General features: G+C 39.9%; 1 protein-coding gene across 2 annotated transcripts in view; it reads right to left on the bottom strand.

The window, feature by feature from the left end:
• Positions 1–1,457: 1,457 nt before the first annotated feature.
• The window catches only part of SOHLH2 (spermatogenesis and oogenesis specific basic helix-loop-helix 2), a 39,851-nt gene continuing 18,616 nt past the window's right edge, over positions 1,458–22,692 (bottom strand). The window contains exons 5-11 of one of the 2 annotated variants that reach the window (XM_027116516.1): positions 22,497–22,596; positions 20,579–20,689; positions 9,763–9,910; positions 9,491–9,582; positions 8,384–8,505; positions 3,979–4,235; positions 1,458–2,511 (exon numbers count right to left, since the gene is read on the bottom strand). In XM_027116516.1, the coding sequence (XP_026972317.1) occupies positions 2,491–2,511; positions 3,979–4,235; positions 8,384–8,505; positions 9,491–9,582; positions 9,763–9,910; positions 20,579–20,689; positions 22,497–22,596 (851 nt within the window). In that variant the 3' untranslated portion in view covers positions 1,458–2,490. The remainder of the gene's footprint in view (positions 2,512–3,978; positions 4,236–8,383; positions 8,506–9,490; positions 9,583–9,762; positions 9,911–20,578; positions 20,690–22,496; positions 22,597–22,692) is intronic. The other variant, XM_027116517.1, reaches the window with a different exon arrangement.

The following is a 22,692-nucleotide window of genomic DNA, read 5'->3' as shown; positions in this document are numbered from 1 at the left end:
TATTATCTCATTTAATCTTCACAACCACCTTAAGAGGCAGGTACTGTTACTACCAGTTTCAGAAATGAGGATAGCGCAGACGTCACTACCCCTAAAACCTCCCATGAATCCCCAGAATGGTGTGGGTGTTGCTTTTTAGTACTTCATATTTCTCCCCCCGCATAGCACTCACCAAACTCTACTGCAGTTCCAGCCTACCTGTCTCTCCCAGTAAACTTTAAGCTCCTAGACAAAAAAAGTTAAAAAGACGATGTCATATATATAGCTGTTTTCCCAGCATTTAAGACAATGCCTGCCAAATAGTTACTGAACAAATTAATAAATAACTGAATGATTTTTGAGGTGTTCAACATTTGCATGTTCTCCACTGAACACAACAGTTTGTTTACAAACACTACCAATGACTGCCATTTCTGCTATGCTGGGAGACCATACAACTCATATATTAGAAAAGTATGGTGAGGGGTAGGAAATAAGTGTAAACAGAGTAGTGATACACTCTCAATAAAAACTACAGTGATGGACGGCCAAATATCTACTTCCACTCTTCCTTCCCTCTTGACCTCAAACGGGTCCCTAAGGGCTTGACCACGTCCCCCCCTTTCCCTTCTCATAATCATCACCCATGTTCAGACGCCTCCTTCCTCTTGGGTCCTCATTCCCCCAGGTACCCATCCAAGCACGTGTACATCCAGCCAGCCAGCCAGCAAGATGGCTGACAATGAGGGTCTGGAAACAAGTAAGGCCAAGTTCCTCTCCCTCGAGGATATGTCTCATAATTTGCCTAAGCCACAGAAAGGGCTCAATAAATATTTGCTTCTGCCCCTACTCCCTGTTTGGATAGGGACAGGGGCTGCTAGAACCACCAATGTGAAAACCGCAAGCTGCCAACTTTTCTAGACAAACTCTTTGCACCTTTTCATTGTGAAAACGACACTGCAACTGTCTCATGACCGGTCAACTTGATTTTACAAAGGAAAAGTGTGTTCTTCTTTACAGGCTGAGGCCCAACTAACCTTTCCTCCCCGGCTGAGAGCTGAACTGACCTGGAAGAGCATAATTTATTAAAACTAAAATTCTGGTATTAAAAATGAATTTGGACATTTGCATGAAGTTCAGGATCATGGGAACCAGCGTTGAAAAAAAAGACTGATCTGGTAGTCTCCTCTTCATGTTGAAAGGAAAAAGGGGATTGATAACAGCAGGTAGACAGGATCTGTGGGTCACCTCTCTAGGTAGAATTCCCAGCCACAGGCTGTGTCTCATGGTCCACGTGTGAATTTAGGAAAATGCTGATGCAAAGAAAAAGTCCCAGGAGAAATTAAGACCAGCTGTGAACATATGAAGTCATCCCAAAATACTCAAAATACCTCAACAGGTTCTCCTACAATGTCAAAGCCATTACTACCCCCAAAGGCAAGAGTCGAGCACACATTTATAATAATAAGCATAGAATCTTAGTTGGAAACTTCTAGTTCCTTTATCAAGTTTGTCAAACATCTACAAATTCCATTACCATGCCATCCTCAAAGAAAAGTTACACAATTTAACATGAAAATTTGGCTATGCCGAAAGTAATTTTCCAAATCCTCAAAAATCTTGTAAAATGAAAGTCCCTACACAGTACTACTAAAAGAGGGAACACATATTTATTAAACAGAACAAAAATGGGTTACCGTTTTGAGGGTCAGAACTGAATATTTTCTTTAACAATAATACTTATACTATGCATAAGAACATTTTAGTGAAATATAAAACAAACATTTTTCTCCCCTTATTTTCAGCAATCTTTTCCGATACCCATAGGAAGAAGGAGATGAAAAACAAAGAAAGGCCTGCTAGTCTGTAACTAAAGAGCCAGAAAGAAAAATTTACCTATTAGCTATCATTTCACTCAAGGGATGGTGAAATGCAAAAACAAACATGTCAGTTTATTCATTAGTAGTCAAGTGAGGAGGTAAACACCTCTCTCAAACTATGGTATCTGAGTTTGAATAGTGAATAGCCAAGGAAGCTCTCTCAAATGTCAAATCTGGAAACGATACCACCTAGAAATAAGTGACAGTAATTCACAGGGATACTAAAAGTAAGAATCAAGTTGCAACATCTGTACTTAGTGACACCAATGCACTGTACCCAGTCTACGTGGATCTTCTTTATCATGTACCTTTCGCATAAATTGTGGAATATTTTTTGAGGAAAAAAAAAAAAAGAGTCTAGCTCACCTAGGCCGTTTGTTCTTGTAGCACCTGGGTTGGGGGAGATCCAAGTATGTGTGAAGGCAAGTAAAAACCTATGGCTAGCACTTTTGCTGCCTGTCTTTCTGACTGCAGAAGCTTTTAGCACATTTATCAGAAGCCATACAATGCAAACCCTTTTGATAGTAGGTCTCCGGGTGTAGCTTTCAAGATCATTCTTTGTTCCATTCTTCTTGTATTGTCAAACGGCACCCAGTAGGTGGTCTAGAGTGTGAATTTCAAACATGTGCTATTAATACGCCCAAAACTGTTGCTGCAAAGGTGAAAAAAAAAAACACATTAATTGAATCCTGGCCTGTTCTTACTCATAATGTCACAAATACATTTTCTATGTCCTCAAGCAATAGGAAATAATTTGTAAAACCATGAACTCCTCGGGTGAATACACTACAGGTTTTAAAATAGGTATTATTCATAGTTACTAAAAGTAATTATACATTGTTGTAACAATTCTCTGAAAAAACTACATACAGTAAGGGTAGGTCACAATTAAAAAAATAACATTGCAATCTTTTTTTTTTTTCATTTACTCTGGTTTTCCTGCTGGTATACTAATGAACATTAGTAACAGTATTATATCTGTAGATACTTCATATTTTAAAATTTCTTTCTAATGCTCTTTCAAACATTTTTCTCATAAATGTTTTTTGGGAAAGTCACTATTATTCCCACTTTATAGATGTCATATGGAAATAATGGTCCCTACCTCAATGACTGTGTCAAAGATTCATTAGATCACCCACATTAAGTACGTAGGGTATCTGGCACATTAACTATTGAGTGCTCAAAACACGGTAACTATTATTAATATGCAAAAGTATCAATAATTATATTAAGGCTATCAGAGTCCATTTTAAGCAGGCCAGTCAAGTTCAGGTCTTCCTCTAGAATTGGACAATTCTTCCCAAAAATGAAGATACCACTGATCCATGGTGGAATGCTTTTCCCTTCCTCACTCCCAACTTCTAATCCATGCTGATCCATCCGCCTGGAATGCTTTTCCCTTCCTCACTCCCAACTCCTAACCTCTCCACTGGGCTAATTCTTACTCTTTGGATCTCAGCTCACACAGTACTTCCTCCAGGGGTAAGCAGTCCCAATCCTTGCCCACACCCGTATTACCCTATAGACACGAGGGTCTCCTCCCGTGCGCGCCAATGCACATCATGACTGTCTGCTTCTATGCCCGCTTCCCTGTGAGACTCGGGCTTCATGAGGGCAGGGATTGTGGTCTATCTTTAGATACTACATTTCCGGTGGTTAGCACAATGCTAGAACACAGTGGGTGCTCAATAAGTATCTGTGCTATGAGGACACCTGGGATCTGACATCGGCCTGGTTGGTGTCACAAGAACAGGCTGTCATAGGGTGTGTGACTGGTGCCGGCCTAAGAGAGAAATCAGCAGCGAGCCACGGTGCCAGTGGAGGGTGCGGCTGGTGGAATGGGAGGTGGCACCGTAGAAAGCGGGGTCAGGCGGGGGTAGCGAGGAGGGGCTCTAGAGGAGATTAGGTTCCGCCTGGTCACCTCCAGTCATAGCAGCGGAGCCACGTCCAGATTCACCAACTCTGGATATGGAGAGAGCAGTGGGGCGGCACGGGGAGCCAGAGCCTGGGCTGACTCCCCCGGAGCCAGGCGATGAGGTTTCTAACCAGAGCATGAACAACAAAACTCAGGCCAGGGGCTCCTGCTGGCTGGGATGAAAGAGCCCAGAAGACTTACCAGACAGTTGGGGTGTGCTGCGCACGCCTGGCCCAACACAGAATTGCAGTGCTGAGGAAGAAACTTCGAGACTTTGGGCACAGCTGTTGGAAAATGTACCGAAATGTTCTGATTTGTTACGGCAGCGGCATCATAGGAAGGGACGACTTTAGAATAGTATCTGACGGCACGGAAGGAATTAAGAGAGTGAGCTGTGCTGGGGATTCGGGTTTTACACACGGCGCCGACAGCGTTCTCTGACGCAGAGCTCGACTGACCTTTAATAAAAACAAAGCAAGTATCCATCAGTAGATGCAAATCAGTAACCCTGAACTACTATATTTAGAATACATTGCCCTCTATTTCATTTCCTCACGGTACAAACTTAAGACTACCGCTATACTCAAATGCTGATGTAAAAACAAAGTGAACTTTCTGGTAGTGGCATTTAGAGCGATACACACACTATAAATTAGTGTTCACATGTCACTAAAAGACAGATTTTGGAGACGCATCATACCTCTATGCCATTGTGTGTGCGTGCGCATGTCTCGTCATCATAAAAACTGTGATCATCCCTATGCAGCATGGGAGAATGTTGGAAAGAAGAACTCCATCCAGCCACAACTCACTCACTGATTTTCTATGAGTGAAGTGGGTTATACTGTTATATAGCTATATTCTGTGTAGTAACTAGAAGGCAGAAAAAAAATTTTAATATATAATGAATGTTAACAATGTAATCTCAATATCGGGAATACCTTGTTTTGTTTTTAAATTTTCTGGCCGCGCTGTGCGGCTTGAGGGATCTCCCTGACCAGGGATCAAGCTCACGCCCCCTGCAGTGGAAGCACGGAGTCCAAACCACTGAACCGCCAGTGACTTCCCTGAACACCTATTTATTTTCTTCTGGATACTGATAGGAATAAAGGCAAAGGAACATAGCTTTATGTCTACTTTAAATACAAATATATCTGGAATATTTGTGAAAAATCATTTCGGCAAAAGTGTACAGAGACTTGTGAAAAAGGACAAGTAAAGGCAGCCTAAGGAAGTCTAATGTTGACCGATATCAGCACTTCTGGGTTACAGGTCAGATTTAGCACAGAAACCAGGGGACTTCAGGTGGCCATTTAACTTCTCCAGCCTTCAATTTACCGGCCTAGGTGGTGAAAGTGAAATCTGAAAGACTTATTAACTGATTTCAACTGTGCCAGTCCTCTTTCAAAAACCATTTGGCAACATGCGTGACCAGCTGTGCATGTGCTCACGTTCCCTAACTCACTCGTCACTCACTTCCAGGTATCCAGGCCAAGGAAAAAGTCCAAAATACAGAAAAATCTACAGGGAAATATTTACTATCATATTATGCATAAAATCACTCTCCCCACAAAACTGCAAACACTAAATGTAGCAACAGGAGGCCGACTAAGAAAACTATTCTATAAATCATTTGATAAACTACTAAAACCATTACAATGGTGCTGAGGGCTGCATAATACAAAATTCAAGTGGACAGGACACAATGTTAAGTAAAACAGCCAGAGACAAAATTGGAGATCCAATATGATTACGACTGTAGTGTAGAAAAAGACTGTAGTGTAGAAAAAGACTTGAAGGGAATACATTTAAAAATGAATACAGTTATTATCTTAACTGGGTTTTAGTAAAGGACTAATACTGCTTTTCAAATGGAAAAATGTATATAAATAAAATGGAAGTAGGGGTTTTGACTCAGTGACCTTCAAGGTCTTGTCCAGTCTGAACCTGACATAAGCCTATGGTCCTAGTGGATTTGTTTCTTCCCAAGAACAGTCATTTTAGGTGATGCAAAACCAAGAGATCCTGCGACACAGAAAGGCCTGAACTCATTACCATCACAAGAGTGTTTCAGAGTTTCTGCAGGATATGAATAGTGAAAATGCAGAAGTAAGTACTGTGTGTATAAGAAGTAACACTGACAGGCATACACCTGTGGCCTGACCCCTATCTGATTTAATCTGGGCTGACTGAATCATTCTTTGTGACACTCAGCCATAGCTACTTTAAGTAGATTAACCATGGCTCATGGCTACTTTTTTTTCTATTCTCCTTCCCTCTCCCCTAAGTCAGGAAAGAAGTCTAAATTGACGAATAAATACCCTGAGGTTGATTACATGAACAAGGAGGGCGATGTCCTATTTGGAGACCCTTTCTCTTTTGACTTTAGACACCATCCCCCGTAACCTCGTTTGTTCCCGTTGTTTCCACAATGTCCCCATAATGTGCATGGTACCTCGACGACAGCACTTAAAATAACACACGAATCATATTTTGCTTTATGACCCTGTCTGCTGCTCATTTGCGAGCTCCCTAAGAACAAGAACTGCACCATGTCTGTCCTCGTGTCCCCATCTTTGAGGCAGAAACATTTAAGCTGAAACTAAGCGATGACTGGGGGTGAGCCAGGCAGAGCGTGGGAAAGGGCATTCCCAGCACAGGGAGGTGCTGACATGAGGCAGTGGAATCCCTTCGAGGAAACCAGTAGAAAGGTGACCTCAGACTCAGGCAGGGGGAGGAGATGGTAGGGCCTCTGGTCATCAGCACCTAACACACAGGTTACATGCTCCATAACCTACTGGCTTCTCAGTGAAGAATAACCTTTGGGAATATGTACGAGAAGTCACAAGCTGGCAGCTGTGTGCTTTTACTCTGGTTCTGCTTTTTTTTCCATCTTCTTATTTGTACAAGCACATGGGCATGCCTAGACTTTATAATACAAATAACAAAAATGCCTCCCAGTGGGTAAACATTGAATATTCACAATGGAATATTCATATAATGAATGTTTCTTGATCACCTACTGTGAGCTGGTCATTGTTCTAGGTACTAGAGATACAGCAATGAACAAAAGAAGCAAAAAAAAAAAATCCCTGTCCTTGTGGAGTTGATATTCTAGTGGCAGAAGACAGGCAATAAAAAAATAGGCAAGAAAAGAATATTAGAAGGAGAACAGTGCTATGAAGACAAATACAGCAGAGGGAGTGGATAAGGAGACCCACGTATTATGTGATGCTGGGAAGGAGTGTGCAGTTTTAATTGGGTGGTTGAGAAAGACTCACTGAGAAGGTGACAATTAAGCAAAGACACAAAGGAGGTAAATCAATTAATATGTTAAATGCTCAGTACAGGCAGACCTTGTTTTATTGCACTTTGCAGCCACTCTGTTTTTTTACAAATTGAAGGCGTGTGGCAACCCTACATCAAGTGAGTCTATTGGTGCCGTTTTTCCAACAGCATTTGCTCCCTTTATGTCTCTGTGTCACATGTTGCTAATTCCCACAATATCTTAAACCTTTTCATTATTAGCATATTTGTTACAGTGATCTGTGATCAGTGATCTTTTTTTTTTTTTGATTTCAGGTTGTAAGGAAATCGCTTTATTATTTCGGTTGTTTCAGGATTTTCAAAGGTATGCTTCAACCTTCCTAGGTGTGATGTGAATCCATGTTCCTTATTAAAAATATGTTTAATATTTTTATACAGGCATATCTCATTTTACTGTGCTTTGCTTTATTGTACTTCCATTGTGTTTTGAAGAGTTGTTGTTTTTTTTTTTTAAACAAATTGAAGGTTTGTGGCAACCTTGCATTGTCAGATGATGGTTAGAATTTTTTTTTAATCTTTATTGGAGTAGAATTGCTTTACAATGGTGTGTTAGTCTCTGCTTTATAACAAAGTGAATCAGCCACACATATACACATGTTCCCATATCTCTTCCCTCTTGCGTCTCCCTCCCTCCCACCCTCCCCATCCCACCCCTCCAAGAGGTCACAAAGCACCAGCTGGTGATCAGTGATCTTTGATGTTAAACTACTACTTGCTGGAGGCTCAGACGATGGCTAGCATTTTAAAGCAATGACATATTTTAAAATTAAGGCATGTACATTAATATTTGAGACATATGTATTACATACTTAATAGACTACGATAGTGTGTAAACATAACTTTTATATGCACTGAGAAACCAAAACACGTGTGACCCTATTGCGATATTTGCTTTATTGCAGTGGTCTGGAACAGGACTCACGGTATTTCTGAGGTCTGCCTGCACACTGTTAGCACTGAATTAATATGAATACTTCCCTCCCTTTAGATTCTATTCAGTAATACACATAGTCATCAGTGTGCTCATCATCTATCATTAAGATGAGATTTCTGGTAATGAGAGTCAATTTTCAGCCCACTTTCTGGGGTAACATTATTTAAATGCCAGTGGCCAGCCGTGTCTTTCAAGCAGACAGCACCAAAGGACTCAGGGTGTAATCTTCCAGCTACGCTCCATCCCCTGGTTGCGGCAGTGCCTGCACAGAAGGCCCAGGGTGAGCAGGACACACACGCGCGCCTGTGCACACTACGGCTGCACAGGGCGGTGGGCGGAGCTCACCTCTCACAGCTTCATCCAAGGGAGCCCCGGAGGCAGGAACAGAGTACACGTTCAAGCGTTTATTAGCCAGGAATCTGATCCCTCTCACGGGTGAATAAGTGCTTGTCAACACACTGTTTTCTCTTAAAAAAACAAAACATTCCTTAGGCATTTCTCAAGGAAGATGATATGAACATTGCTGAGTTGAACTGCTCTTCTTACATTCAATTTCTAAAAAGCACAGACAGAGCCTATGCTCTGGATTAAATATAAGAACAAACTGTAGAAGAGGACTCATGATGGTTCTTTAGGATATGGAGGAATGGTTTACTTCTCCTTTAGAGTTTTTCTTGGTGTATACATTCTAATCAATTTAAACAAGGAAGCATTCATCTGGCACGTCACCTGTTATACTAGAAATGTCTTTAAGGACTCCCAACTGAAAATGGGGCTGGACTGCCCTGGTGACAGAGGAATGCTAGAATCTATCGCATCCTGACTGCATTGTCAATCACCACAGGCACTACTCGTAAAACCCCATTTTAAGAAACAACAAAAGAAGAAAGAGTGAGTCAAATGATGAAAGCATCATGGGCCTGAGAATATTACATATTTTATCACTGTAATTAAATGATACACATCAGCAATGGGAAAAGTTTACTGATTCTATTTTTTTTAATAGACCTTTATTGGAATATAATTGCTTCACAATACCGTGTTAGTTTCTGTTGCACAACAAAGCCAATCAGCCATGTGCATACACATGTCCCTATATCCCCTCCCTCTTGAGCCTCCCTCCCACCCTCCCTATCCCACCCCTCTCGGTCATCACAAAGCACCAAGCTGATCTCCCCGTGCTATGCGGCTGCTTCCCACCAGCCAACTATTTTACATTCGGTAGTGTATATAAGTCGATGCTACTCTCACTTAGCCCCAGCTTCGCCCTCCCAGCCCACGTCATCAAGTCCATTCTCTATGTCTACCTCTTTATTCCTGCCCTGCAGCTAGGTTCATCAGTACCATTTAGTTCTCATTATGGGTGGGTTCAGTGCCTGTCTCATTTCTAGCATTAGTACCAGAGGAAAATAACAAGGCGACCTCAGATTCACAAGATTCAGATGATCATACCTTTGTGCCATAATCGTGCCTGGGGTGGATAGCTGGATGGGCGTTTGTCGTTTCTTACAAAACCTCCTATTGATCTGAAGTACTTCAGTAATCTAAGAAATGAAGAGAGAAAGAGATTGAGATCTACTTAGATAGCTGTAGCTATAGATTTTTTTCGTATACACACACACACACACACACACATTTCTAACTATAAAAAATAAAAGAAATAAAACTGTAGCATTAAAGCACTGTCTGCGAGAATAAATTTCAAGGGCTTGAGAGTTGACTACCTGGCCCATGATGGCTGGAGGGATTTTCTCCCGGACATACTTCATGTAGTCAACTGTTGCCTCGAGAATCGAAGCTGTGTCATTCTTTCTCTCCTTCACATACGGCAACAGGGTACGCAGCTGCTCACAGCAATACTTGATTCGCTCTCTGAGCAGAGAAATGTAATAAATAAGGAATGATTAGCCTGTTTTCTTCCTTGTGCACAAGGACAACCAATCCCTCCTCTGGGTTTGTTTATAAAGGAACCGGCCCCTGCCTTTCTAGTCTCTGTTTTAGAGGAGGGCCATGTCCCCACAAGCCAGCAGTCTCCACAGCCCCTGGAATCACAGCTTTCTGGGGCACGGCTCACACTGCTGCCGAGTACAGTGTCTGTGCTGATGGCAGCCCAGCTCACTCTTCCCCGTGAGTGTGCAGGATGCCCAGACACTGAGGACACCAGAGAATACCCCTGCTGCCTATGGAAACCTACAGGCACGCATCCCTCAGAGGAGAGGATCACACACAATACACATAAATCCTTTTGTGATTCACACTAGAAGCCTGGAAGGCAAAGAAAGAGTTCTCAGGATATTCATGTCACTCTGACCTGGACCACATTTCCAACAATACACAATTAGCAACTTAGAATACATGGGCTTCACCTGTGTTCTGAGCCAAAGGAAAATCAGAAGCCTGCTTCCTTTACATGAGGTAGGTACATGGACAGAACAAATAAACCAATATGCAAATGAGAACGTCATCCAGGCTCATATCAGAAAGAAACTAACCTAAGTCTTTCACGGTTCTGAAGGGAAATACATAGGAAATGTAACTCTAAATTGATCTCAGCCTTTGTGACCTTAAGTTATCCGTGTGTTCAGTTAATAAGCATTCTTAAGCACGTTTTGCGCTGAATACTGCCTTGACATGTACGGGATCAAAGGGTGGCTCTGCCCATTACTAGCTGGGACCTCTGGCAACTTACTAAACCTCTCTGAACCTTAGAATGACAAAAATAAATGGATTTTTAAAAATCCACTTTGTCACGTAGCCAGTGAATAACTCAAATATTCCAGATCAGTGGGTGGTATTTTAATTGGGCTTTGAGGAGCTTTGGGGGTTCTATGGAGATGTCTCAGGCATCACTCTGTAAAAGGGATGGAAAAGTCAACAATTTGACATGTGTATGATGGGCTCTGAAAGTTCATATACCCTTCCACATGGTACTTTCACTTACAAGGATCTCAAACACAGAACAAACTTCCTGTAAAATGACATCCATTAGTCTATCAGTAAAACAGGAAAAACAATTTAAACACACAAAATGAGTGGATGCTTAAGTAAGCTCAGCAGAATATTATCTGGCAGTGGAAATATGTTATAAAGCTTACTGGGGGGGCTTCCCTGGTGGCGCAGTGGTTGAGAGTCCGCCTGCCGATGCAGGGGACACGGGTTCATGCCCCGGTCGGGGAAGATCCCACATGCCGCGGAGCGGCTGGGCCCGTGAGCCATCGCCGCTGAGCCTGCGCGTCCGGAGCCTGTGCTCCGCAGCGGGAGACACCACAACAGTGAGAGGCCCGCGTACAGAAAAAAAAAAAAAAAGCTTACTGGGGAAAAAATAGTATATTTCTATAGGAGACAAGTATAAGATACAGGATAGCATATAAAATATGATCATAGCCATTAAGGAAAAAATAAGGCAAAAAAAAAAGACAAAGCAAAAGTGTCAAGTAATCATTATTTCTGGATAGTTGGGCTATAGAAAATATTATTTCTTCCTTTAATTTTCTACATTTTCCAAATATCTTTGTGGGGCATATATCACTTTTATAATGAAAGATCACATTAAACATTTTTCCAACATTCATTAGGAAAATGTTCAAACATACAGGAAGATCGACAGAATTAAGATTTCTTAATTCTTAAAAGTTGAAAGAATTAAGAATTTGTACGGGGAACACTTATATACCCACTGCCTAGAGTCTATGGTGAACACTTACTGTCTATGCTTTGTCATATATGAATCATCCCACTGGCCATATACATCAACCTATTTTATTGCACTGAAGCATTTCAAAGTAAGTTGTAGACTTCAGTACACTAAACCCCTAAACATATAGCTACAGTTCGAATTATTTTATTTTCGGGTAAAAGTTACATAAAATAAAATGCACCAATCTTAAGGGTACTATTCTATGAGTTTTGACAAACGTACAAAACTATGTGACACAAACTACCTAATCAACATTCTCATAACCCCAGAAAGTTCCTTATGTTCCTTCTTGGTCAGTCTCATCCCCCATAAGAGGCAACCACATTTCTGATATTTTTCTATCTCACATTACTCTTGTCTCTCCTTAAACTACGTATAAATCAAATCTCACAGCACGTGTCCTTTTATGTAAGGTTTCTTTCACTTGCATAATGTTTTTGAGATTTATCCATGGGGCTGCTTTGTTCCTTTTTATTGAGGAACAGTATTCCGTAGTATAAATACGCCACAGCTTATTTATCCATTCTCTTATCGATCAGCACTTTGGCTGTTTCTTATTTTTATCATTATGAATAAAACTGCAAGATCTTCTGTACATCTTTTTGTGAACGTATGTTTTTATTTCTCTTAGGTAAATGTCTAGGAATTGAATTGAAGGGTTATTTTACAAATTTAGAAGAAACTAGCAGAACTTTCCCCCAAACAGTACCAGTTTACCCTCCCACCATCCATGTATGAGAATTCCTGTTGTTCCACATCTTGGATAGCATTTAATACTGTCAGTTTTAATTTTTAAATATTGGCCTTTCAGAGGTATGTGTGGTAGTATCTCATGCTTTAATTTGCATTTCCATGACAACAAAGTACGTTAAGCATTTTTTCTGCTGCTTATTGGGCTTGTGTATTGCCTTCCTTTGTGAAGTGTCTGTCTGAATACTTTACCTCCATTTTAATTGGACTGTAGGTCTATTATTGAACTTTAAGAGTTCTTTGTATATCCTAATATCAGTATTTTGTCAATATATTTGTTTTGCAAATATTTTTTCCCAGTCTGTAGTTTGCCTATTTATTTTCTTAGTGGTGTCTTATGAGAGAAAAAGCTGTAAATTTTGATGAGTCTAATTCATCTACTCTTACTGCTATAGTTATTGCTCCATGGCATGCAGGATCTCCCCGGACCGGGAATCAAACCTGTCCCATGCATTGGCAGGCAGATTCTTAACCACTGCGCCACCAGGGAACTCCCAAGAACTGACATCTTAACAATATAAATCTTTTAATTCATAATTATGTATAATGCATGATTTAGTTTTTCTTTAGTTTATCACTGCAATATTTTGAGTGACCACTGTACAGATATAATGTCTTTTATATATTTTTGTTCCTAAGTATTCTAAGGCTTTTTAACTCTATTTTCAATATAATTATTATTTTTCATTTTCCAATTGTTCACTGCTAATATAGAAAAATACAATTGATTTTTGTACACTGACCTTATATCCTATGACCTTGCTATATTCATCTTTTGGTTCTAGTAGTTATTTTGTAGGATCTTAGGACTTTATACATAAACAATCATGCCATCTATAAATAAGAGAGTTTTGTTTCTTTCTTTCTAAAAATAGGCAACCTTACTTTGTTCCAGATCTTTTTAAGGAACAAATGGTCAAAATCTCATCATTAAGTACAATGTTAGCTATAGGTTTTTCATAGATGCCCTTTAACAGATTCAGGAAATTCTCTTCCATATCTATTTTGCTGGAAGACTGGTTTTTTGTCTTTTAATCTTATGTTGTCAAATAAGTTTTCAGAATCTGTTAATCTATTGTTTTCTCCTTCATTGTGTTTAATGTGGTGAATTATATCGATTGATTTTTGAATGTTACATTAGCCTTGCTTTTCTAGGAGAAACCCAGTGTGGTCACGACACATTATATCTTTATCTATTACTTCATTCAATTTGTTAAAATTATGTTAAGTATTTTTATGTCTCTGTTCATGAGCGATACTGGCCTGTAATTTTCTTTTTTTATAATATCTTTATCAGGTTTAGGGTTATGTTGGCATCATGAAATGGGTTAGGAATTGTTCTCCCTCCATTTTCTGTAAAATTTAAGACTGGTTATTACCTCTTCTTTAGATTTTTAACAGAATTCATCAGTAAAACAATCTGAGTTTGGCATTTTCTCTTTGGTACTTTTTTGTTTTCTAGTAAGTTCAATTTATTTAATATAGAGGGCTATTCAGATCTTCTGCTTCATCTAGTATCAGTTTTGGTAAACTGTGTTTTTCAAAAATTTGTCCATTTCACCTAAGTTGTTGAACTTATTGGCATAAAATTAGTTAAAATACACCCTTTTATATTATATGTTTATTGGATATGTAGAGGTAATTCCTCTTTCATTCATGATATTGGTAAAATGTTCTGTCTCTCTCCTCACCTGCCCGCCTCCCTCCCCTTTCTGTTTACTTTGGATTTACTTCATTTTACTTTTTCTAGCCCCTTAAAATGGACCCTTAGGTCACTGATTTTTAGATCTTTTGCCTTTTCTAATATAAGCATTTAAAGCCCTAGTGTTGGGACTTCCCTGGCAATCCAGTGGTTAAGACTTCGACTTCCAAAGCAGGGGGTGCAGGTTTAATCCCTGGTCGGGGAACTAAGACCCCACATGCCTTGCAGCCAAAAAACCAAACATAAGACAGAAGCAATATTGTAACAAAATCAATAAAGACTTTAAAAAAATAAAGCCAAAATGTTTGCCATAAGCTTTGCTTTAACTGCATCTCACAAATTTTGAAATATTTTATTATCATAATCATTCAATTTGCAATATTTTCTAATTTTTCTTGTGATTATTTTCTTTTACCCATGGATTATTTAGGAGTGTGTTCTTAAATTTCCAGATATTTGAGGTTTTTCTTTATATCAAATTCTTATTGGCTTCTAATTTAACTTAATTGTAGTCAAGGAACATACTCCTTGTGAATTCAACTTTTTTAAATGCACTGAAATGTACTACAGCCCCCAGCATACAGTTTATCTAAGTGAATGTACCATACGCCTTTGAAAAGAATGGGTATTCCGCTGCCGTGCTGGGTATGGTGTTTTACATACATCTACCAGATCAAGCTGGTTAACAGGGCTCACGCCTTCTGTATCTGACTGATTTTTGGTGTCCAGCTGTTGTATCAATTGCTGAGAGAGGGATGTGAAATCTCCAACAATGCTTGTCAATATGACCCTTTAATTTTGTGAATTTTTGCTTCAAATACAATATCTGTCCGTTTAATTTTGTGAATTTTTGCTTCAAATACATAATCACTTGCTACTTGTGATTATTACATCATTCTGATAAGTTGAACATTTTAAATACCAAAAGTATGCATTTATCTGACAGACCTGGAATGATTATGTCTGCTGCTAAGGTTTTCACTACAGGTGCAAAAGCAAAGTGTTCTTGTACTTTCTGTCTGATTGTGGCAGTCAAGATGAATGGAAGAGTACAGGAGAAAAACATGGTAATACAGAGAAAAACATAGAGAATTTTTGCAACTCATAAATAACTTTGTAAACAGTGAAGAGCCTGTTTTACTCCCCCCCCAAAAAAAACCCCTAAAATTTGAGTTAAAACAACCAACAGTTACAGATATTTTAATCTGATATTGTCATCTAATTTTAGACTAAAAGAAGACACAGTTTGTTAATCCCAAACTCCTAAGTTATCTCTCCCCCTCTCCACTATCCCCTTTGGTAACCATAAGTTTGTTTTCTAAGCCTGTGAGTCTATTTCTGATTTGTAAATAAGTTCATTTGTATCATTATTTTAGATTCCACATATAAGTAATATCATATCTGTCTTTATCTGATTTACTTCACTTAATATGATAATCTCTAGGACCATCCATGTTGCTGCAAATGGCATTATTTCACTTTTTATAGCTGAGTAATATTCTACCATACACACACACACACACACACACACACTCCACATCTTCTTTATCCATTCACCTGTTGATGGAAATTTAGGTTGCTTGCATGTCTTGGCTATTGTATATAGGGCTGCTATGAACACTGGGGTGCATGTATATTTTCAAAGTAGAGTTTTCTCCAGATATATGCCCAGGAATGGGACTGCTGAAACCTCCACACTGTTCTCCATAGTGGCTGCACCAACTTACATCCCCACCAACAGTTTAAGAGGGTTTCTTTTTTCTCCACGCCCTCTCCAGCATTTATTGTTTGTAAACTTTTTAATGATGGCCACTCTGACTGGTGTGAGGTGATACCTCATTGTAGTTTTGATCTGCATTTCTCTAATGATTAGGGATGTTGAGCATCTTTTCATGTGCCCGCTGGCCATCTGTTATGTCTTCTCTGGAGAAATGTCTATTTAGATCTTCTGTCCGTTTTTTGATTGGGTTGTTTGTTTCTTTGATATTAAGCTGTATGAGCTGTTTGTATATTTTGGAAACTAACCCCTTGTTGGTAGCATCATTTGCAAATATTTTCTCTCAGTCCATAGGTGGTCTATTCATTTTGTATATGGTTTCCTTTGCTGTGCAAAAGCTTTTAAGTTTAATTAGGTCCCATTTGTTTATTTTTGTTTTTATTTCCCTTACTCTAGGAGACGGATCCCAAAAAACTAATGCTGTGATTTATGCCAAAGAGTGTTCTGCCTATGTTCTCCTCTAGGAGTTTTGTAGTATCCAGTCTTATATTTAGGCCTTTAAACCATTTTGAGTTTATTTTTGTATATGGTGTTAGAGAACCTTTGTGAAGGATGTTAATGTTGGCTCAAAAAAGTAGGATACCCAGCTCAGGGGCCCCACAGGGTCCTGCTGTTTTCTTTTTCCTTTGTGTATGGAAGCAGCAATAGGCAACAACAGGCAAAAATGTGTTTTGTTTTTGTCATCTACCACAGAAGCCAGCTTGGTTATGACCCAGTCCAAATAAATCAGGGAAAGAACCAGCTAAAAGTGATTCTAAGAGGCTGAATGGCATTTAAAGCCAAAGGTCTTGGTCCAAACTGCGTCCTTGGTCTCTCCAAGGAGACACAAATGTGTCTCAGGCAATCAAGAACTCACAGAGAGAGGTCTCTTGGCCACATATGACTTAAGACCCTCTGAGAACTTCCTATTCTACCTTCCTTAAATTCCTAAGACTTGAAAAGTCTTTCCAGCCCTGGAAAAGCCTTCATTTGTGAGAAACTACAGCAAAACTCACTTTCACTTCAAGTGAGTGACATCCTGAAAATGATTAAACCACCACCATTTTGGACTCACAGATACACAAACAAAATGAAGGTATCGCACTGCAAAGTATACACCTTACCAAGATAAAGACATATTTATATATTTAAAACATGCGTAATGAAAGGGATTTCATCAAGAATATTAGTATTAGCCAATTTTTATTAATCTGTTCTAATAAAAAAAACAGAGATGGTAGAGTTGTTTAAAAAAGAAATTCCCAAATGCAAGTATTCAAAACCATCAGCTGGGATCATTATTTCCTCAACATTAGCAAATATCATGTTACCTTTGCTGCTTAAAAACAAAAAAGAGCAAAACAAAGCAAAAAAGACAAAACCATAAGTAAAGCAGCTGACTGGGAGGAGGAGGAGAAAAAGGAAGAGAAATAGACTAGAAGCATCTATTTTAAGATTCACAGGCATAATCAGAAGGGTTAAGAAGAGGAAATGGCATAAAGTAATTAGGGACGGATTGTTACTTTCTGGTATCTCCCAAGCAAATCTCTAAGTGGAGGGGTCAGTTCCTGGTTACAGCTTTTCTTTCTGGGAAACAAAGATTTCTAGCCCTTTAAATAATGCAACAGGGGCGGACACCCCCCAAAGCATCTTTGTAGTCCTCTAGACTAGTGGTTCTCAGATTTTAGTTTTCATCAACCACCAAAATTAAAAAAGAAAAACAACACAGAACTTTGGGGGACCAATAAAGGATTGCCAACATTCGATGCAGACATGAAAAATAATGAAAGAAAGGTACCATCTCCCAATAACATTTTGTTGCAAACCATTTGCTAATATCACCATGATTTTAACATCAAATAAAGTATGGAAAACACAATCTTAGAATATGCTATATAAAATGTAGCTTTAAAAATACTCATTGCACTGTATTTTTCTCATTTCACTGCAGATTAGTGAACTCTATAGGATAGCCTGGCCAGCAGGCCCTAAGTCTCCTCTTGGCTAAAGCAGCAGACATACGAGTGAAGGCCTTTTGGACCAGACTAGCCCATCTACCAGCCCATCTCATCAAGCCCCAAACCACACCATTTTCCCACTAATCTTCAGCAGACGATGGAGCACATTCGGCAGAAATGATCAACTTCCTCCTCCTTTCTGGCCCCATCAAAAGTCTCATCTTTTCCCTCTTACATCATACGTGTATAGGTGTGGCTGATTCACTTTGTTATACAGCAGAAACTAACACACCATTGTAAAGCAATTATACTCCAATAAAGATGTTTTAAAAAAAAAGAAAAAGAAAGTCCAGGCCAGGCACCAGCTGGGAGAACACAAACACTCCAGAAGGGGACGGCTGGGGAAGGCAGAGAACACAGGGCACGAAAAAAACAAACAAAAAGACTCATCTTTATCCACACTTAGCTTTAACTCCTTCTCTCCATTTTCAGTGGAAGAGGTGTTCTTCCACCTGGTTCTACATTCCAAAGCCTTCTGCCTCTTCAGGGATGTGAATCCATCGCCAGCGCCCCTCACTGCCTGAAGGGAACTAAAATTCTTTGACATTCCTCTCACTGAGAGGTGGGGTCTATATACCCTTCCCTTAGGCCTGGGTAGGCTCTGTGACTGCTCTGACCAAGAGCACATGGGAGAAGTGGCACTGGGCCAGTTTCTGGTCCCAGGCCGTGTGAGAGCACAGCTTCCTCTTCCTGCCCCCTGGAACACTCTCTCTAGGAGCCCTGGGCTGCCATGGAAGAAGTCTGGCCACCCTGAGACTAGCAGGCTGGGGAGCCCCGGCTGCGTTCAGCCTTCCAGCCATCGCTGCAAAGGCCCCAGACCCTCCTGACTGGACCATCCTCCAGCTGAAGGCTACCAAGTAACCCCAGTTAATGTCACATAGGCAGAAGAATTGCCTACCTGAGTCCTGCTCGAACTGCTAACCCATAAAACCACGTATCAAGCCAATCAACTTCAGTCTCATTTTTAAAGCAGCCACAGATGACCAAAACATGAGTATCTTTAAGACCTCTGTCTCTCTTGCAGCTGTCTTCTTTTGGAAGATAAATATGAACATATTCAAGTCTGGCCCAGCCTTATCAAAGTTTCTCATTCTTCCCTAAATTCCCTTTTATAGACCACACACCTTCCTTTCCTCCTTCCTTTCATCTGCATATTCCCACCTTTCATTCTCCATCTTTCTACAACGGCACTTGTTCCCTAACCACGCCAAGGGAATTATTTTTGCCAACGTCAGTGACATTTAGGTTTTGCTAAACACAGTCAACTGTCAGTTCTTCCCTTACTTAATCTCTGTGTCATGCGATATTGCTGAACACACACTCCTTTAGGAAACTCTCTCCTCCCCTGTTCTCCTCAATACCACTCCCTCCCGGTCTTCTTCTTATCTTCCTAGAAACTCTTTTTCCCCTGATCTCTTCTCGGCTGCCTGGACCTTAAATATTGAGGTTTTCCCCAAGGGACTCTTCTCCACTTGTCTCTTCCCTACATGCTTTTCAAAGTCATTATATCCATCCTGCATCCACCACTTCAAATAGATGCTGTATCCTGATAGCTCTCAAATCCCTGTTTCTAGCCTGGATCTTCTCTAGAACCTAAGGGTCAATTCCTTACTGGGAAGCTCCATATAAACGCAGCAAGAACAAAACTCACCTCCCACCCCCAGCCTGCATTCCACTGTACTTCCCAGTCAGTCGGTGGCTCCACCATCAACTTGGAAGTTACACCTGACTTCTCCTTCAGCCACGTTCACGCTGATTCTACCTATTTCATATACTTAGAACTGGCTTACTTCTCACTATCCCATTTCTAACACCATAGTTCAGGATTTCATCACTTCTTATTACAGACTCCCCTGGCCTCCAGATTCAATTCACTCCCTAACATCCTGCTCAAGCGTTCATTCTAAGGTACAGATCTTATCATATCACACCTTTGCTAAAATCCTTTAGTGCAGGATGAACAGGTCAGGATGAAATTCAAATTCCTTAACAGGACATACCCAGCCCTTACCTACTACCTCTCATCTCTTGCCCCTTCCTACTAGCACCCTTATGGCCAACTCTATGAAAACACCTGCAGTTCCACAAATTCACTGTACTTTCTTACACTGCCGGCCTCTGTACCTGCTACTCCTGCCATCTGAAACATCCTTCACTGATTTCTAAACCAAACTAAACCAATTTTTGTTTAAAGCTCAATTTAGCTATCGTCTTCTCGAGAAAGCCTTCCTGCCTCCTCATTCTGTCTTAGGTAACTTTCCTAGTGTCCTACTGTGTGTTCTTTTCTATCATGATATTTATTAAAACATAACTTCCTATTTAGAAGTCTGTCTAAGCACTAGACTAAGACCTCCTTGAAGGCAACAATTTATTTTTTACCTCAGTTCTCGAATCATATTCTGGCATATTAGACACTCACAGCTACTTGCTGAATGACTAAATGAATGAATGAGTGAGTAGCATGTATTGCAGGGACCAGTTCCAGATCTTCCCCAGCTGCCAGATTTACTAGTTTCGCACCGACTTTTGACAATATTATAAAAAGTTACGAAATTCATGGAAGCAATTTTTTCCTACAAAGGAACGATGCTAAAAAGGGGGCTGTAACAAAATTCACCTTCTCAGCTTTTCCTTGCTTGAGTGAAGAACAGAAATCTTTTTGTTTTTCTCGAAATTTGACAACGGATCCTTTAATTCAAACCCAATGTCATTTCTTAGAGATTCAGAGCTAGAAACAAGAGAAAATCATACCATATAAAGAGGAAAATTGTCAGGCAATAGTAAACAATAAGCACCAATACACTAATCAAAGGATGCTTCTCTAAGTCCCTAGCTTTATACAAAGGTGCAGTAAATATCAAACCATTTTACCCTATGTATTTGGTACAGAATAGTTTATTTCAAAATTTCAAAAGAATTTATTGTCAAGGTCATCATAAATTCAATGACTGATCAAGATTCTAAAATATACTGATAGGGCTTCCCTGGTGGTGCAGTGGTTGAGAGTCTGCCTGCCGATGCAGGGGACACGGGTTCGTGCCCCAGTCCGGGAAGATCCCACATGCCCCAGAGCGGCTGGGTCCGTGAGCCACGGCTGCTGAGCCTGCGCGTCCGGAGCCTGTGCTCCGCAATGGGAGAGGCCACAACAGTGAGAGGCCCGCGTACCGCAAAAATAAATAAATAAATAAATAAAATAAAATATACTGATAAAGAATAACAGATACAAGCAGGACTAAAATATTCTAACCTCACTGAGTATGAGTATTCCAAATTACATGACTGTATCTAAAGGTACATTACAGGAAAAGCACGAGGGATTAGAGGGCCAAGATACACTACTGCAGCTTGATCAGCAACCGGCAGGTTACCTCCATGTAAAAAAATTGTCATTTAATGGACATTTTCTGGCTTGACCATTTTTCTAGAACTTCTCCAGGCATTTTCATTGATTTGATTAAAAAAAAAAATTTCTCTAAAAAACTTACAAACTAATATTATCTCCTTTATCACAAGGGATATAACTTGATTTGAAAATTGACTTTTAGTTATAGTAGTAGGATTCTGAGGAAGAGCAAAGATACAAGATGAGTAGGGCTCAAAAATAAGTTGTAAGTAATACAAGAAAATCACAAGGCCTTCCAAAACCCTTCCCAACCCCATATCCCAGAAAAAGTTTAATACGGTAAATTTCTTTGAGGTTGAAATGCTCAATAAGATAAAGAAAGCTGTTGCTATCTCTGTACTCCTTAAGTAAGTGCATCTTTGGTTTAACCATGCTTATTGGTTGCCAAGTCTCTTCCCTGTTCAAAATAAGTTGACGGTCACATTCTACAAATTCTGGAAGTGACTAACTCAAAATTCTCACCATCATCATCCATGTTCTCAACACTTGTGTCCATTCTTTATAGCCCTATGCTCTATTTAAAATCTCCTTGGAAATCAGCTTCAAGTGAAACAAAGAAATTCACTAAAATAGAATTTTTATAAGCATTCAGTGTTAGAATTGAAAGGGTTTGAATGACCCCCAGTTCAATGCAGGTTTAAATGCTAGTTCTAATATCTCAAAGAGACAGAGACAAAGAGACCATCTTTAAGGGTTATTTTCAGTAATTGGTGGGGTAGGTTCATGAGTTCAAAAAAGACATTAGGGAGAAGCTTATTGGCAGATGGATAACAGCTTAGGATTCCATTGTTTTAAAAGTCTGAAACATCACTGCTTTTATTTAACCCAGTCTCTACTTTAACATGCCCAGTGATGGGTAACTGACTACCTTACAATTCAACCTGCTCCCCTGTGGTTATGAAGTGCTTCCTTATATTTAGCTGGATACTTCTGTAATGTGTCCCCACAGTGCCAGCTCAGGATTCTGAAATATAGTACAGGTTGCATCCCTCTTCCACAAAGTAGCTACTTTCTTTTGCATCACCCCCAGCACTTGAGCTGCTGTTGCACAATCAATAAGCCCTCCAGAAATGTTTTTTAATGAAATGTACACAGTAAAAATTGCTACTACGAAAAAGTGAAAAAAACTAACCGAGCAAATAGATCAGCAGAAAAATATCTCAGGTGTTCACTGCAGGACTTCTGCAGGGGCAATTCAGGTTCTTCAGGCTTCACAGAAATTTCATTCTTAACTGCAAGTTTTAAAAGAGGAACCATTTCAATTATAAAGTCACTGGTGGGGATGATGTTAATCACACATATAAACCCTAATCAAAAATAGCTGTCAT

Source organism: Aethalodelphis obliquidens, unplaced genomic scaffold, assembly GCF_003676395.1.
Source record: "Aethalodelphis obliquidens isolate GAN/ISIS:26980383/991018 unplaced genomic scaffold, ASM367639v1 scaffold16, whole genome shotgun sequence".
NCBI classification, from domain to species: domain Eukaryota; kingdom Metazoa; phylum Chordata; class Mammalia; order Artiodactyla; family Delphinidae; genus Aethalodelphis; species Aethalodelphis obliquidens.
The sequence above is the reverse complement of the archived record's forward strand: the minus strand, read 5'-3'. Positions and strand labels throughout refer to the sequence as shown.